Consider the following 18522-nt stretch of genomic DNA (forward strand, 5'->3'; position numbering starts at 1 on the left):
TTGACCGAGAATCAAACTCCAGACCCTTCCCTGCACAGGCAAATGCTCTGACCATTGAGCACACCAGCCAGGGTGACTTTATTATATTTTATATAATAAAGGGGTAATATGCAAATTGACCCTAATGGCAGAATGACCAGAATGACTGCTGGACCAGTCACTATGAGGCACACTGACACCCTCTTGGTCCCTTTCCCCGGCCAGCAGGCTCCTATCACCTGATGGCCATCCAGTCCCTTCCCCCCACTGATCACCTGAAGGCAAACAGGAACCTGGGGTGGCTGCCCTGGGGAAGATGGCCCTGATCGAAGGCCAGGCCTACCTGTGGAGGGCCTCTAGTATTTTATATAAATAAAAATAGTATGATAGCCAATTCTACTTGAAAAAAGAAAGCACTTCGTTTGAACAATAACAAAAAAAGTCATCTTAGAATTAATAACATATCATTATTATTTATACACTACCTGAAATAGGAGTGTACTGAAATTAGAATGGTGATCAAGGAGACTGTTTTCTAAGCCTATTTACATAAAAAACAAGTTAATGATATCTAGAAACTCTTTATTAATCTTGTACATTTTCTGTAATCATGAAATTAAGCCCAAATTAAAAATTAATGTTAAGGCCCTAACCAGTTTGGCTCAGTAGATAGAGCATCAGCCCACAGACCAAAGGGTTTTGGGTTTGATTCTGGTCAAGCACATGTACCTCGGTTGAAGGCTCAATCCCTGGCCCTGGTCGGGGCACGTGCAAGAGGCAACCAATCCATGTGGCTCTCTTACATCCATGTTTCTCTGTGTCTCTCCCGCTCCCTTCCATTCTCTCTAAAACTCAATGGAAAAATATCCTCAGGTGAGGATTAACAACAACAAAAATTGAACATAAGAGTTATCAAACACCTAGACAGTTTTACTGTAGTGTACTAAATTTTCAAGGCTAATCATTCATAGATAATTTAAAAATGATAGAACTAGAATTTTTTAGAACTAGAAATTTTTAACATGTGGTGATCAATGGCCTCCCATTTATTTATATGCTTCATTCGTCAATACATGAAACAATGGGCAAACACATGAAAGGTCAAAGGACTAAGAAGGATCATACCACATAAGAGGAGATACAAAGGATAATGGGGGGGGGGTGCGGGGAGGTAAAGAGGATGTATTTATACCCTACCAAAAAGTTCTTAAAAGAAACAAGCATATCAATGACTTACTTCACTGGAAGAATTTAAACAATCCTCTGACCGTGGAAGACTGGGACTAAAGGCCATGAGATCCGTCTTGGGCGGCCCCTCCCCAGAGCAACCCTCTGCCACTGTTGTGAGACCAGCTCCGCACCGCGCTGGAGCACACAAGTGTGGGCTTCCCCGGCCCACACGCACACTCCACTCCGTGGGCGGCGCCGAGCACTGCAGAGCCGTGTGCAGAATCAGCGTGAGCACCAACAGGCTGGACACCGAACAGATGGCGATGTCAGGTACACGTTCATATCCAACAGCGTCACCTCTGGGCTCATGACCCCCGCCGACATACTCGAGAAGGCCTTCTGGGTCTGGCCATTGTCCACCAGCGATAGCAGCACGGTGTCGCCATGCTCCTTCACCAGCACCAGCAGGCCCTTGTCCAGGGCGCGCGTCGTGCTGATCTCGCCTTCTGGAGGTAAATCTGCAGAATCCCCATGGCGGAACGGGCTGCGACTACTATCTGCCGCCGGCAGCAGCGCATAAGACAGCCACGCGTTGTAGCCCGAGTCCGCGTCCACCGCGCGCACCCTCGCCACCACGTGGCCCACAACCACCAACCGCGACACCAGCTAGCTCACCGCACCGCCTCTGCCGCCCGCTCCAGGCGTCAGCAGCGCGGGCGCGTTGTCGTTCTCGTCCAGCACGAACACCTGCAGCGTCACGTTGCTGCCCAGAGGAGGCACGCCCGAGTCGCGCGCGCTCACCTGGAACTGCAGCAGCTCCAGCTCCTCGTGGTCCAGAGGCTGCAGCGCGTACACCTTGCCGCTCTCCGCGTGCACCGACACGTAGCTCGACAGCGCGCGCTCGCCCACCCGCCGCTCCACCAGCGAGTAGGACACCAGCGCGTTCTCCTGCGCGTCCACGTCCCGCGCGGACACCGTGAAGATGTGGCAGCCGGGCGGGTTGTTCTCCTTCACGAACACCGTGTGCTCGGGCTGCGCGAACATTGGCGCGTTGTCGTTCACGTCGGCCACCTCCACGGACACCCTGGTGGTGGCCGACAGAGAAGGCGAGCCCCCATCCCGCGCGGTGACTACTACAGCATTTAGCCCGACACGCTCTCGCGGTCCAGGGCGCTGTCCAGCACCAGCGAATAGTAATTCTTTAAGGTGGACACCAGCTTGAAGGGAACGTGGCGTATTGGTGAGCAGGTCACCTGTCCGTTGGTGCCAGAGTCTGGGTCAGACACGCTGATCAAGGCGATGACGCTGCCCACCTCCGCATCCTCTGGAACCTGGAGTGACGGCGAAGTGAACATTACCTTGGGCATATTGTCGTTCATGTCTACAACTTCTACCAGGACCGTGCAGTGACCTGCCACTGAAGGAATCCCTTTATCAACGGTGTTAACACAAATGTCATATTCTCTTCAAAATCCAATTTCTCAAAAATTCTGATTTCTTCTGTTTCTGGATTTCTTGATAACATACATTTCTAACTCGCTGGCAAAATCATTCTGATTCCACAGGAAATTTTTCTATTCAGTCCTTCGTCTCGATCAGAAGCGTTCCGCGGGACAAGATCACCTCCAGGTGGATGCTGCACTCCGCGCTCCGCCCGCACAGCTCCTCTGGGTTCACAAACAAAATGCCATTCTGCAGATTTACCTCCAGAAGGTCCCCGCGGACTTTGGACGCCACCCGGAACAGGCGCGGCACCAGCTCCGTCAGCTCCAGCCCCAGGTCCTGCGCTATGCGGCCCACGAAGGTGCCGTGCTTGGCCTCCTCAGAGACCGAGTAGAGTAGTGGACCTGTCTGCTCCCCGCCTTCCAGGCTGCAAGGAGCAGAAGTGAAAGCAGCAGACGCAGGGCTCCTGGGCCCCCTCGCCAGGTAAACCCCATTGTAGATAAGGAGACCTCAATGTTAGGAATGTCAGTTTTAAGGGAATACTCCTCAGGAACCTTTATGAGCAGTCTCCCTTTGCTGTAAGTAGAGTTAGTCAATTTTCCCCAGAATTCCGGTTGATAATGGAGTCGATCCTATTCTGTGAATGGTTGGAATCTGGACTCAGAGACAAAGTTTTCCCTTTTCACCTTTTGAGCATACAGCGACATCATGTGACTGTGTGTGTACAAGAAAGATCCTGAGGTTCTTTTTTGTTTAACCACTTCCCAGGTTACTTTCAGTTGTTTGGACTTCGGGATATTTTCATGGATCATTTGTAAATACTTTTTTAAAATATATGATATTAGAGACAATGCACAAATACTTCCATCATTGTCCAGTTTTTTAAATATTCTAAATACTCATTTTTAAAACATGTTGAAGTCTATCATAAAGTAATAATTGACATAGGTAAGTCAGAAGCTACTATTTAGCTATCATGAAGAAAAAATAAAGAATAATAAACTGTTGTCTTTTAAAATATCATAAATTCATGTATTCACAGGTAAAAAAAAGAATAATATACATCACTCCTGCCACTATATTGCTTATAATTCACACTTGCAATGACTTTTATCCTACAGGAACACTTCACTGTAGGAGTTCAGGAAAAAGTAAAGAATTCCCTCACTTAGTAAAGGATAAAAACTTAATATTTCAATCATTCATTCATATAAATTATTTTATTCATAAATCTGGTGAATGTTAGAATTCATCATAAATATGGAAGGTGTCATTGTTTTTGGTTCCTTGATGCTCAAAAGTGATTACTTTTTATACAGTTGTTCTCATTCCCATAACATGTTAAGATACCAATTGGGTACAGATTCTAGAAAGTTTTACTCTAGCAGGTATAAAAGTTTTCATGTTAAATGTTAAGTCAATTCCTCAAAATTTCCCAATATTCTAAAGTGGTAGTGGAGCTCTCATGAAATGTTTTGGAAACTAAGCTCATTGACTAAAATCAAAAGAATATAAACTTCATAATAACCTTTTCATTTCCTTCTAAATTTTTCCCTTCAGGGTACTTACTAGTTACCAAGACTATGCCTCTCTTCAAAAAATTTGGTGACTATGATGAAAGGGAAAAATACATAATTTTACTTATTAATTCAAAACCAGCTTTAAGGAAAAATAAAACTGTTAAGATCCCACAGATAGGTGTAAACAAGTAAATATAGACTTTATAAGCTCACTAAAATTCAAGTCAAAAATCTTAAACCAATAATTTGTTTCCATTCCTTCCATCTATATATATAAAAGCCTAAGCGACTGAATGACTGGTCGACCAAGGTCGCTGTGATGCGCACTGACCACCAGGGGAAAGACACCCAATTCAGGAGCTGCCCCCTGGTGGTCAGTGCGCTCCCACAGCCAACCTCCAGTGGCTGGCCTGGGAGAGACTGGGTGAGATGGCCCTGTTTAGCCCCGATTGCCGGCAAGGCCAAGGGACCCCACCCATGCACAAATTCATGCACCAGGCCTCTAGTATATAATAATCATAGAAGGAACTGAAATATGAAATCTTCACAAAACCAGAAATAATAACCAAGATTAGTTTTAAAAGTACAACTTAAGTCAACTATAAAACTATCTCTTAATTAATCAAAAACACTGATTAATTTTGAATTTGATGCTAACAAACGATTAAATTTCCTAATATCACCCACAAGCTTCTTTTTTTTAAATATATTTTATAGATTTTTTACAGAGAGGAAGGGAGAGGGATAGAGAGTTAGAAACATCAATGAGAGAGAAACATCAATGCACACCCCCTACTGGGGATGTACCCACAACCAAGGTACATGCCCTTGACCAGAATTGAACCTGGGACCCTCAGTCTGCAGGCCAACACTCTATCCACTGAACCAAACTGGTTAGGGCCACAAGCTTCTTTATTTCCTATCTCCCATTCTCAAAAATACTCAATGTACCATAAATGCTAAGAAACTTTACTGAAAAGGTGGTGTGTTATGTAGTTTTCACACACTGTTAAACATAATTAAATTATTAAACAGATAGAAACATCTAAATTTAGTTTATTACCTAAACAATTGAACTAGAAAATAGGTTGGAATGATAATTTTTCAACTGAAAATATAATCCTGAAATAGAATAAGTATAAAATGAATACATTTGTAGAAATTAGTTCAAATAATTAGAAATTATAAAAAATGTGCATTGATTATTTATGTGCTGTAAATACAATGATTTGTACAATTTTAAACTACTTAAAATATTCCAATATATTTGTTCATTAAATTTTAATGACCTTGAGTCATTCCAAGAACTTCATTTGGAGATGAGTAATAGTGTATGCCCTATCTAACATTCACATTTATTACATTTATAGTTTCATAAAAGATATGACGTTTTAATCACTTTTGAGTCTGAAATCTCTTATATTTTAATCTGGTTGCCTACTTTGAAATAAAGAATGTTTTTAGCCCATTAATACTGAGGTTCAAAGGTTCATGACCAGAGGTCCAAGAATGGGTTTCAGCATGGGTCCTGCAATATTATGCCAAATGGTATGTTGTGTAATTTTAAGGGGAGAATCCACTTTTGTTGGATTCCCGAAGAGGTCAGTGATTACATCACCCTACATTTAGCTAAGAACCAGTGAATTAGAAAAATGACCTAGCGGTAAATGATCTTTGCTAGAATCTTCAGGTGTGGTACTGAATGGAAAGATCATTTCACAGAGATTAGAAATAAAGCATTATAAAAGATAGAAATTTAAAAGGTGAGATGGATGAAACTGATCATTGTCAACAGGCTTCATGTTATTAGTTAACTTTTTCCTTCCTAGATAAATCTTAAAAAAAAAAACCACAGGAAAATTGCCAACTAGCATGTTTTGCAGATATTATAAGCCTATATACATGCCTTTAGCAAATTTGAATGACTTGCTTGTATAATATAAATAACCTTATTTGCCTAGTTTACTTTGAAAGCATAAATCTAGTTCTGGTTAAGTATATAATAAAAAAATCTCTACCCATTTAATGGAACAAAATAAAAATGAACAGAACTTTCAATTATATTATTTCAATGAAAGAAGCATACTAGAATGCAAGACTGCATTTTTAATGCAAATAATATTAAAACAAGTTTTATCTTATCAGTAGTAAAAATTAATGATTATCTAATGAGCAATAAATGTATGATGAATGTTAAACACCTCAGAAAAAGAAAGGTAAATTTTTTCCATCCTGATTAAGTGTTCTGTCATTGATTGAGCCTGAATGAGAAAAGTTAAGTAATCTAATAATATGAAAGTATCAAGACAAAAGGTTGTTAAAAGACAAAGAGAATGGGAATCCATAGTGATTATCTACATTACTGAGGATTAGAGATAAAATAGCTACCTGACTAGATCAATGATAATTAGAAATATTTCTAATAAAGTGATAATGGGAAAGACAATCTTATATTTTCTAACAAAACATTAGAAGAAATAGAACACTTAATGGCTAAAAAACTGAATTCTTCATATGATCCCAATTGTATTGTCCTGGCTGGTGTGGCTCAGTAGGTTAAAGTGTTATCCCAAAAGGTGGTGGGTTTGATTCCCAATCAGGGCACATACACAGGTTTCGTTTTGATTCCTGGTTGGAGGAATTTGGGAGGAAATCGACCAATGTTCTCCTCTCTCTTTCTCTCTCTCTTTCTCTCTCTCTTTCTCTCTCTCTCTCTCTCTCTCTCTCTCTCTCACACACACACACACACACACACTTTCCTGTCTGTAAAACTCAATTAAGACATTTTAAGTCACCTTGATTTTTTAAATGTATCATGGCATTTCACTAACAAACATTATTCTTTAAAAGAATATTCAAAATACACAATATTCATTAAAATTGTCAATGAAATAAACTGGATTTTTAAGTTAACTTAGCCTAGCTGTTTTGGATCAGTGGATAGAACTTCAGCCTGCAGACTGAGGGTCCCGGGTTCAATTCAGGTCAAGGGCACATGCCCAGTGGGGGTGGGGGCGTGCAGGAGGCAACCAATCAATGATTCTTTCTCATCATGTTTCTATCTCTCCCTCTGCCTTCCTCTCTGAAATCAATAAAAATGTTTTTTTAAATAAATTAAATTAAAAATTTAACTTTGGCCCTAGCCGGCTTGGCTCAGTGGATAGAGTGTAGGCCTGAGGACTGAAGGGTCCTGGGTTTGATTCAGGTCATGGGCATATGCCTGGATTGCGGGCTCGATCCCCAGTAGGGGGCGTGCAGGAGGCAGCCAATCAATGATTCTCTCTCATCACTGATGTTTCTATCTCTCCCTCTCCCTTCCTCTCTGAAGTCAATAAGAATATTTTTAAAAATAAAAATTTAACTTAGACTTCAAAATAGAGAGAACCTATAGCACTCACCTGCTCAAGATGATTTGACTCTGTCTCCTGCCTTTCCCCTCCATCTTCTTTATTCGGACCTGGAGGAAGACTAGGACTGAAGGCCATGAGGTCTGTCTTGGACGGCCCCTCCCCAGAGCACACCCTCTGTCGCCTCTGCAGTGAGTAAGACCAGCTCCCCACCGCGCTGGAGCACACCAGCATGGGCTTCTCCCGCCCACATGCGCCCTCATTGGCCGGCGCGGAGCACCGCAGTGCGACGTACAGAATCAGCGTGAGCACCAACAGGCTGGACACCGCGCAGATGGCGATGATCAGGTACACGTTCACATCCAACAGCGCCGCCTCTGGGCCAGTGACCCCCACGGACATACGTGAGGAGGCCTTAGGTGCCTGACCGCTGTCCACCAGCGACAGCAGCACTGTAGCCGTGACCGCCAGCGCCGGCTCGCCGTGGTCCTTCACCAGCACCAGGAGGCGCTGGCGCGGTGCGTCCGTCTCTTCCAGGGCGCGCGTCGTGCTGATCTCGCCCGTGTACAGCCCCACGCGGAACGGGCTGCGCGCACCACCCGCCGCCGGCAGCAGCTCATAAGACAGCCACGCGTTGTAGCCAGAGTCCGCGTCCACCGCGCGAACCTTCGCCACCACGTGGCCCGCGCCCACCAACCGCGACACCAACTCGCTCACCGCGCTGCCCCCGCCGCTCGGTCCATGTGGCAGCAGCGCGGGTGCGTTGTCGTTCTCGTCCAGCACGAACACCTGCAGCGTCACGTTGCTGCCCAGAGGAGGCACGCCCGCGTCGCGCGCGCTCACCTGGAACTGCAGCAGCTCCAGCTCCTCGTGGTCCAGAGGCTGCAGCGCGTACACCTTGCCGCTCTCCGCGTGCACCGACACGTAGCTCGACAGCGCGCGCTCGCCCACCCGCCGCTCCACCAGCGAGTAGGACACCAGCGCGTTCTCCTGCGCGTCCACGTCCCGCGCGGACACCGTGAAGATGTGGCAGCCGGGCGGGTTGTTCTCCTTCACGAACACCGTGTACTCGGGCTGCGCGAACGTTGGCGCGTTATCGTTCACGTCGGCCACCTCCACGGACAGGCTGGCTGTGGCCGACAGCGAAGGCGAACCCTGGTCCCGCGCTGTCACCACCAACTCGTAGTGTGACACCTTCTCGCGGTCCAGGGCGCTGTCCAGCACTAGTGAGTAGTAGTTCTTGAACGTGGACATGATCTTGAAGGGAACTTTGGGCGTTAGAGAACAGATCACCTGTCCATTCACACCAGAATCGCGGTCGGATACACTAATTAACGCAATGACGGTACTAGGCTGAGTGGCCTCTGGTACTGGGAGAGACAGGGAAGTCACGGTGATTTCAGGCGCATTATCATTGGCATCTAAGATTTCTACCCAGACTGTACAGTGACCTGCCATTGGAGGATTTCCCTTATCCGTGGCCTGTACTTCAATTTCATAAAATTTGTTTTTTTCATAATCTAAAGTTCCATTGACCCTCACCTCTCCACTATTTTTCCCTATTGTGAATAAGGGTTTTCCATTGGGCTTAATGGACAAGGAATATGTTACCTCCCCATTGACTCCTTCATCTAGATCTGTAGCGTTCAATTTTATCACAAACGTTTCTTTAGCTGCGTTTTCCATTATTCTCACCTTGTATTCTGGTTGCTCAAATTCTGGATCATTGTCATTAATATCCAAGATGCAGATGAAAAGCTGAACCGTGCCAGTTAGCTCCGGCTTCCCCTGGTCTGCAGCTGTCAGTAGCAAACTAATTTCCGGAGTTTTCTCCCTATCCAGAGACTTCTTTAATGTAAGTGATAGTCTATTAGTCTGCTTACTATTTCTTGGTAATTCTAAAGAAAAATATTCATTTTGACTTAGTCTGTAAGTCAATAGAGCATTCTCTCCTATATCCGCATCAGAGGCGCCCTCTAGAGGAAAATGAGAGTCAGGTGGCTTAGATTCCGAAATCAGCAGCTTTTGTTCTCTGAGAGAGAACATGGGCGGGTTGTCATTAATGTCCTTCACCTCCACCTCCACGTGGAAAACCTGCAGCGGCCTCTCCACCACCACCTCCAGGTGGATGCTGCACTCCAGGCTCCGCCCGCACAGCTCCTCGCGGTCGATCCGAGAATTCACAAACAAAATGCCATTCTGCAGATTTACCTCCAGAAGGTCCCCGCGGCCCTTGGACGCCACCCGGAACAGGCGCGGCACCAGCTCCACCAGCTCCAGCCCCAGGTCCTGCGCGATGCGGCCCACGAAGGTGCCGTGCTTGGCCTCCTCGGGAACCGCATAGTGTACCTGGCGGCTCCCGGTCTCCTGAGGAGCGTAGAGCAGAAGCGAGAGCAGCAAAAACCGGGCTCCCTCGTCACCTGATCCTGAAGCTAACATCATGCCTTGATTCTGGTTAGTAAATCAACATTTCACGAGTAGAAAGGTGTAGTCCTTTTGAGATATTTCTTCCAAGTCTTTATTCCTGATATCCCAAATGATCTTAACAATATGGGTGTGCTCGTAGTCTTTAAAGCTCCTGAACAGTGGAGAATCTTTCTGATCCTGGGAATAATGGTAATTTTCTTTGTTAAAACAATCCTCTCCTTGGAGAACAACGACATCCTGTGGCTCAAAATGGAAGTACGTTTGCGTTTATACTAGTATTTCTTTGACTTATATTGTTTCTTCTGTGATTCCTTCATATTGGTCCATGTTTTTCTTTGTGGGCCTTTAATTCTTTATATATTACTTGTGTGTGACCACTAGATCTTTAAAGGTGGGTTTGTCTTATAAATTAGAATTCCAAGAAGAGTTTTATCTTGCATATGGACATGTAAGAGAATGTGCTACCACACAACTATATTATAATATATATGAAGATGAAAACTCGATGTTGCAGGTTACTAGTGATACTGGTTTTTTAGACTTTTCAGAAATTGATCATTTTGGAATTAGTTCTTATTAACTTTACTCCATTGCTAATATTCTATAATTTTCTATTGCTTAATCTTTATACTATGTTAAATTATTCTGAACTTTTAGTCCAGTTGTGTAGAGGATAACTCAAGATGCAAGTTCTCCAAGTTACCTCTTTAACATAATGATATTTCAAATCAATGCTAAATATGTAAGCTACTTATCAGTTCATCCAAATATTTAATTGCTTTCATATTAATGAATTTACCAAGTACTAGTTTCTGGAAATACAAAGTATACTTACCTTTCTCTCATTTTAAAGCTTTTTTCCAATTCCTGTATCTGCTCTGGATGAATGCTATTGTCTCCACCCTGAAGGACAATTTAAATTTGCATTGCATCTATTGCTATTTGTAAAGATAACCTCTTTCTAATTAAAACACACACACACACACACCACTGAATCAGGAATTCAAGTTATAGTTGCCTGTTTGTTTATACCCATTTTATTCCAGAATTGGCTTAAGGAAAGTATGGTATAAAGGGTATTCTAAATTCCATTCATTCACTCAATTTTATTTTCCTGTTTTTATCTCAAGTACAAAAAATACATTGAGATTTTCATAACTGTTATCAATTACAATAAAGTTTATCATGTTGTCTTTTTTAAATAAAAATATTTTAATCATTCTCAAGGCTGTTAAGGAACTACTATTCAATATTTGAAATCCTTCCACTAAGATGGCAGCCATTGGGAAAACCCCAAATTTTTCTACTAACAAAAACATTGTATGTGGATACCCAAGGGAATTTAAGGTTTTATGTAAAAGTGTAGTCTTCATTTGAAACACTTATTAAAATGCTGTTTCAATTAATCTATGCCAAAGATTTATAATTCAAACTACTTCTAATTCTTTTTTAATTATGGAAGTCATAAGTTCAAGACCAACATATTTGCCCTAAAGAAGAGCAAGAAAATTTTAGTACATGAAAGTGAGGAAGAGAGAGAGGGAGAGAGATAGAAACATCAATGATGAAAATCATCATCCCTGCTTCCTGCATGCCCACTACTGGGGATTGATTTAATTCCCTCACCAGGAATTAAACCATGACCTCCTGGTTTATGGGTCAATGCTCAACCACTGAGCAACACCAGCCAGATTATTATGCTGCTAGATAAAATCCTAACTTATGTTAATATTTTTGTGAATACTTGTATTTTTAAATAAAATATGTCTAAAAGAAGGCAAAATAAAACAAATAGCACTAAATGGTAAACACATAATTCTATATTTCATTAATATCTCACATCAAGAATTATCTTTAGACAAGGCTTTTCTGCAGAGGGGAACACTGATATAAAGGTCTGAAAGAGAAGGCAGATATAAGAAGAAGGAATTCTATACACAAGTTGAAATACTCTGCATAACTTACCATCTATAATCTCTAAAAGTTGGAGACTGGCCATGGAAAATATTAATATTGAAGACAATACCATTCTTAAATTCCTACCACAATTCTCTCTTTTAGTGCTCCTAAACTTCAATAGAGGTTTCAAGTTTTATTAGAAGCTATTTATGATGCACATAGAGTTAAAATTAAATCTGCATACAGAAGGAAAAGATAATTGCTAAAAAACAGGGTCAAGATGCATTGCTATTTGGTAACACTGAAATTAATAAAAATTTTAAAATAAAATTATACTGGGTAACAACCAGTTTCAGAAAGGCATAATTAATAAGGTAGTGTTGGCCACCATGCAATTTATTTATTTTATTTTTTATTTATTTCAGAGAGAGGGAGGGAGAGAGAGATAGAAACATCAATGATGAGAGAGACTCATTGATCCCTGCCTCCTGCACACCCCCTACTAAGGATTGAGCCTGCAATCAAGGTATGTGCCCTGACCAGAATTGAACCTCCTTGTTCATAGGTCAATGCTCAACCACTGGGCCACACCAGCCGGGCAATACAATTTAATTGTTTTGCATTTCTGAGCCTATATCATTCCAACACAACCCTGTTTAAGATGACTAGAGAATTATCAAACTAAATTACACTGTGTGATATCAGAGCAATAAAAAACATTCTACAAAGATAATTCCATTTTCTTTTGAAATTTCTAATATTAATTTGGATGAAATGAATCATTTTCAATCTTCTAAAATAAAAGTGATTTTCAAATGCTCTTCATTAGTTAACATAATCATAACTCCTTCCTCAAAGTGGAAGATCTAATGCTTGAATATGATAAGCAATGCCTCATTCTGCTAAACAATAAGATACTGGGTAAAATTATATAAATAAATAGGAATTATTTTCTGCTGCTAAAATAAGTGAGTAATGAACACTGACACGGGTACCACCACTCCAGAATAAAATTTTTTAAACAAAATTAAAAGCTTAAAACGCAATTTAATTCCACAGATTAGATAATTTTATGAATGAACTTCCTGTTTTCATATGGTACTATTAAGAATAAAGTATAAACATTGAATATTAAAGATATATTATGCATTATAAGTTATGTTACACTACACATATTTTTATTTAGGGACTAGAAAGCACACTTTTACCAGGAAGAAAATTGATCAGGTCAGTCTTTTAGTTACTGTAACATGGTCATTTTAATTTAGATTTGAAAAATAAGTAAACTTGTGAATTAAAGTGCTAATCCTACAAACATTTATAACATTAAAAAGTTAAAGGCTTATTTTAAAGCCCACAAAAACATTAAATATTTGTAGTAAAAATGTAAATAAGTTCAGGATAAATGACATATTTTTTAAATTGAAGTAACCAGCAAAAGTTGATGCACAGGGTACAATAGACAAAATATAAAATCAACTTAAAAAAAAACTATGCTACAATAGGTATTTCTAGATATATTTAAGGCATTATAGAAAATATGCTATACAGACAGAGGATGAAGATATTCCAAGACATGTATTTGACGAGGTGGTGAAATAAAATATTATTCACAAAAAATATGAAAATTAAAAAGCAATACCCACCTTCGTAGAGTGGTCTCCTCCAATAGACTGTTCTGTTTCCACCTCTGGTACTGGACACGGAGGAAGACTGGGGCTGAAGGCCATGAGGTCCGTCTTGGGCGGCCCCTCCCCAGAGCACACTCTCTGCCGCCTCTGATGGGAGTAAGACCAGCTCCCCACCGCGCTGGAGCACACCAGCACGGGCTTCCCCGGCCCGCACGCGCCCTCGGTTGGCGGCGCGGAGCAACGCAGAGCCGTGTACAACAGCAGCGTGAGCACCAACAGGCTGGACACTGCGCAGATGGCGATGATCAGATACACGTTCACGTCCACCAGCGCCGCCTCCGCACTCGCGGTGCCAGAGGATTCTCGCAAGGAGGCCTTAGGCGCCTGGCCGCTGTCCACCAGCGACAGCAGCACGGTGGCCGTGACCGCCAGCGCCGGCTCGCCATGGTCCTTCACCAGCACCAGGAGGCGCTGGCGCGGTGCGTCCGCCTCGTCCAGGGCGCGCGTCGTGCTGATCTCGCCCGTGTACAGCCCCACGCGGAACGGGCTGCGCGCACCACCCGCCGCCGGCAGCAGCTCATAGGACAGCCACGCATTATAGCCAGAGTCCGCGTCCACTGCGCGAACCTTCGCCACCACGTGGCCCGCGCCCACCAACCGCGACACCGACTCGCTCACCGTGCTGCCCCCAGCGCCCGCCCCAGGCGTCAGAAGCGCAGGCGCGTTGTCGTTCTCGTCCAGCACGAACACCTGCAGCGTCACGTTGCTGCCCAGAGGAGGCACACCCGCGTCGCGCGCGCTCACCTGGAACTGCAGCAGCTCCAGCTCCTCGTGGTCCAGAGGCTGCAGCGCGTACACCTTGCCGCTCTCCGCGTGCACCGACACGTAGCTCGACAGCGCGCGCTCGCCCACCCGCCGCTCCACCAGCGAGTAGGACACCAGCGCGTTCTCCTGCGCGTCCACGTCCCGCGCGGACACCGTGAAGATGTGGCAGCCGGGCGGGTTGTTCTCCTTCACGAACACCGTGTACTCGGGCTGCGCGAACGTTGGCGCGTTGTCGTTCACGTCGGCCACCTCCACGGACACCCTGGTGGTGGCCGACAGAGAAGGCGAGCCCCCATCTCGTGCTGTCACCACCAACTCGTAGTGTGACAGCTTCTCGCGGTCCAAAGCGCTGTCCAGCACCAGCGAATAGTAATTCTTGAATGTGGACACCAGCTTGAAGGGGACATGGGGTGTTAGGGAGCAGGTCACCTGCCCATTGGCGCCAGAGTCACGGTCAGATACACTGATCAAGGCGATGACAGTGCCCAACTGAGCATCCTCTGACACTGGGAGAGACAGTGAAGTGACAACCACCTCAGGTGAATTGTCATTTTCATCCAGGATTTCCACTAGGACAGTGCAGTGACCAGCCATGGGTGGGTTTCCTTTATCTGTAACATCTACATGAATTTCGTAAGTGTTACTATCTTCAAAGTCAATAGCATCATTTACTCTTATTTCTCCCGTCCTTTCATTCATTAGAAATTTCCTTCTTATGCTGGGTGTAACCAAGGAGCTAAATGAATATATCAATTCCTTGTTTATTTCTTCATCTGCATCAGAAGCATTTAGCCATATTACTAACGTTTGGTTGGGTGCATTTTCATACATCTTAACTTCATATATGGATCGGTCAAATATTGGGGCATTATCATTGGCATCCAACACCAGGATCAGCAGAGAAACAGATCCAGTAAGTTCAGGTTTGCCTCCATCAGTTGCCGTTAATAACAACAAAAGCTGAGGATTTTCTTCACGATCCAGCAGTTTTCGTAGCACAAGTACTGGGAATTTGCCTTTGTCTTTTTTGTTTATAATATCAAGAATGAAAAACTCATTTGGACTGAGTCTGTACGTAAGCTTTGCGTTTTCTCCAACATCCGCATCAGATGCGCCTTCTAGTGGAAATCGAGAGTCAAGCAGTCGAGATTCCGGTATTGCCAGCTTTTGTTCTGAGACGGAGAATACCGGGGAGTGGTCGTTAATATCTTTAACCTCCACCTCCACATGGAAGACCTGCAGCGGCCTCTCCACGATCACCTCCAGGTGGATGCTGCACTCCAGGCTCCGCCCGCACAGCTCCTCGCGGTCGATCCGAGAATTCACAAACAAAATGCCATTCTGCAGATTTACCTCCAGAAGGTCCCCGTGGCCTTTGGACGCCACCCGGAACAGGCGCGGTACCAGCTCCGCCAGCTCCAGCCCCAGATCCTGCGCGATGCGACCCACAAAAGTGCCGTGTTTGGCCTCTTCGGGGACCCAGTAATGGACCTGGCAAATCCCGATCTCCCAGGATGCGAGGAGCAGAAGTGAAAGCAGCAGATGACCGGTTCTCAGGTCGCTGGGTCTGTAAACCAACATTATACATACCTTCCCCGCTTTACAAATCTGTGAATCAGCGGTCCAGAAGACTAACATGCTCTGAATTTTCCTATTGGGTTTCTTACATTCAATTATATCGAAATGGCTGAGATCTCAGAATGACGCTCTTTCCTGGTCCTTGAGAATCACAGGATTATGCCTTTGTTCTAAAAACCCATTTTGTGGAAGACAGCGACATCCGGTGGCTTAATGTGTAAGTACAATTCCATTAGTTACCTTCTTTTTCGTTCAAATCTTTTTCTTTTCCCCCCATGATTTGATACTTCAATTCTGGAAGGGCATAGTTCAGCTGCAGGAGCCCCTCCACCAGCAGGCACAGCCTGCAGCCAGCCCTGCATGCTCACGATTCAGGGGCACAGCCTCTCCCAAGACAGACACACTCACTCCTGTATTCCAAGATGACCCCCAGTGTCCCACAACCCTCACAACCTGCTCAGCTGTCCTCATCCCTACCTATCCTTCAGGTCGGATGGAGAGGAGGACAGTGCTAAAAGGTGGTGGCAGTGTCTGTGGCAGGAGAGGAGGTAGTGGGGGCTCCATAGGCTCTGTGGGCTGGGCCTGGGCCTGAACCCCTCAAACAGTGAGAACTTCAGGGGGCTGAGACGGTGTTGAAGCCCTGGGAAGCACAGCTTAGGCCAGAAGAAGAAGTCCTCCTTGCTATTGTCCAGGACAGAATGTGCCATGTACATGAAGCCCCGAAAGGCCTGGTTGTCATTCTCACTGAGGTTCATGTCCTCTGGACTGTCCACTCTATTTTTACATATTTGTATCTCTATGGACTATCGAAGCTTCACATTATATCTCTTTTGTGAATAATAACAATCATTGTCCATCCCTAGTACAAATCCCTAGTAAATGTAGAATCTCAGAGAAGTCATTCTTTCCCTAACCATGATTATAATTTCATTAGCTAAATTTGAATATACCCTTAATATCTGAATAATAATGAGTGTACTCATATTTTGTTGGATAACAAATTTAGGTAACTTTAATTTCTGACACAATTCATTCCTCTTTGTCATTATTTTGAGATTAAATAAACCTTATTCAGACACTAATTTTAAGTATAAATTCTCTGTGAGGTGTTTGGATATCCTAAAAGAGAATACTAACTTCAACATCAGAAATTTCTCCATTCTGATATCTATTTCCCAACTTACTAGTTGTGTGACTTGGGGAAAATAATTTACACAACTACTTTTATAACATTTGTATAATAATATGGTGGTTGTGTAAATTAAGTGCCTATGATAGTACCTTAAGGAAAGTGAGTGCTTCATAAATGGTTATTAGTCTCAGGCCTCAGTTTAGCCACATTTATTTTCATAATGCTGAAGACCCAAACTGGTTCCTTGGAGAAAATTATTACCAATATAATACTGTCACTCTACAGCGCCTTCACTAATGCTACTGCTTAGGCTGAGTAGAGGATCCTGTTTTTAGGAAAACATAAAAGGCTTTTATTGAGAAATCAGTTGTACAGAGGGAAGTTTTACTTTTTTATGTACATCTTACATGGGCAAAAAGAATCTTAATTATGATTATAAATAAAATAATTCAAAAATGTATGATTTTCACTTTCATAGACAACTACTTTCATCATTGTTATGTTTGAGCTTTTCTAATACCCCAAATATATATTTTTGGAATTATCTAATAGTTCTGTCAGTTAATGAAGTTTTTCTTTTTCTTTTCTTTCTTTTTTGTTTGTTCATCCTCACCGGAGGATATTTTCTCCATTGCTCCCCAAAGTGGAAGGGAGGGAGGAAGGGGGAGAGACAGAGAGAGAGAGAGAGAGAGAGAGAGAGAGAGATCATGTGAGAGAGACACACTGACTCATTGCCTCCAGCAAGCACTGTGACTGGGGACCTGGAGTGAATGCACAACCCAGGTACATGCCTCCACTTGTAATCCAACCCGCCACCCTTTGGATGCTGACACTCCAAACACAGAGCAACACCAGCCAGGGCATCAGTGTCAATAAAGATTTTCATCACCACCTGCCATAAAAATATTTTCTTGGAATCAAATATTCAGTAACTTAAATTCTCCATTCATATATGTATGCTACTGAAAACAACTTAAAATTTCTCTTTTTCTAAAAAAGGAAAATGTGATAGGATCTTTTGTCTTGTCCAAAGGTTAGTTTTTTTATTTAAATGATGTTATTATTTATAAGAGAGATATTTTAAGCAGATCAATACTTTTGAACTCTTTTAGTTGTTATTTAGAGCTGAAAATAGGACAACATTTATGAATAAGAAAACTGATGGGAATGGGGGTTACTGGGTTCATTGACTTATGTGTGCTACTAAATTCTGCTTTTATACTTCTCTACTCATTTAGGATGACTCTGTTGTCAAAGTCCATTTGAATGCTGATTTTAATAGTTACAGTTCTTATAAAGCATAAATTAAAATGTAATGAGTTATCTATCCATCCACAATACCAATGTCCATTTTGAGCTACTATCTGGAGTCTTAAAATAAATTTATCATTGATTAATCATCTCAATGCAAGGTAATGACATAAACAAACTTCATTCCTGTTAATGTGCACTTTATACCAGGTAATATCATAAATATCTGAAAATAAATATCCAATAATGAATAAAAAGTAGGGGATAAGTAAATTAGATCTCAGCACATAATAGGATTTTGCTTTGCCCAACATATCATA

At 43.0% G+C, this 18522-nt stretch overlaps 1 protein-coding gene and 1 pseudogene across 11 annotated transcripts in view; both read right to left on the minus strand.

The window, feature by feature from the left end:
- LOC308250372 (protocadherin gamma-C4) overlaps window positions 1-18522 on the minus strand; it is a gene marked incomplete at its 5' end in the record, with an annotated part of 563663 nt that overhangs the window by 492277 nt on the left and 52864 nt on the right. Inside the window, one exon of one of the 10 annotated variants that reach the window (XM_080672909.1) lies at window positions 13432-15964. The exons of 8 other annotated variants lie outside the window; for them this stretch is intronic. In XM_080672909.1, the coding sequence (XP_080529035.1) occupies window positions 13432-15879 (2448 nt within the window). Of the gene's footprint in view, window positions 1-7510; window positions 13394-13431; window positions 15965-18522 lie in introns of those variants that run through there. One more of the 10 variants, XM_080672907.1, reaches the window with a different exon arrangement.
- LOC308250563 (protocadherin alpha-12-like) lies at window positions 1205-3299 on the minus strand (annotated as a pseudogene). The gene is made up of 3 exons: window positions 3292-3299; window positions 2810-3019; window positions 1205-2613 (listed from the first exon to the last, which is right to left on the minus strand). The product of its transcript is annotated as a protocadherin alpha-12-like (transcript).

The sequence above is a fragment of the Plecotus auritus genome, assembly GCF_963455305.1.
Source record: "Plecotus auritus genome assembly, chromosome: 6".
NCBI classification, from domain to species: Eukaryota; Metazoa; Chordata; class Mammalia; order Chiroptera; family Vespertilionidae; genus Plecotus; species Plecotus auritus.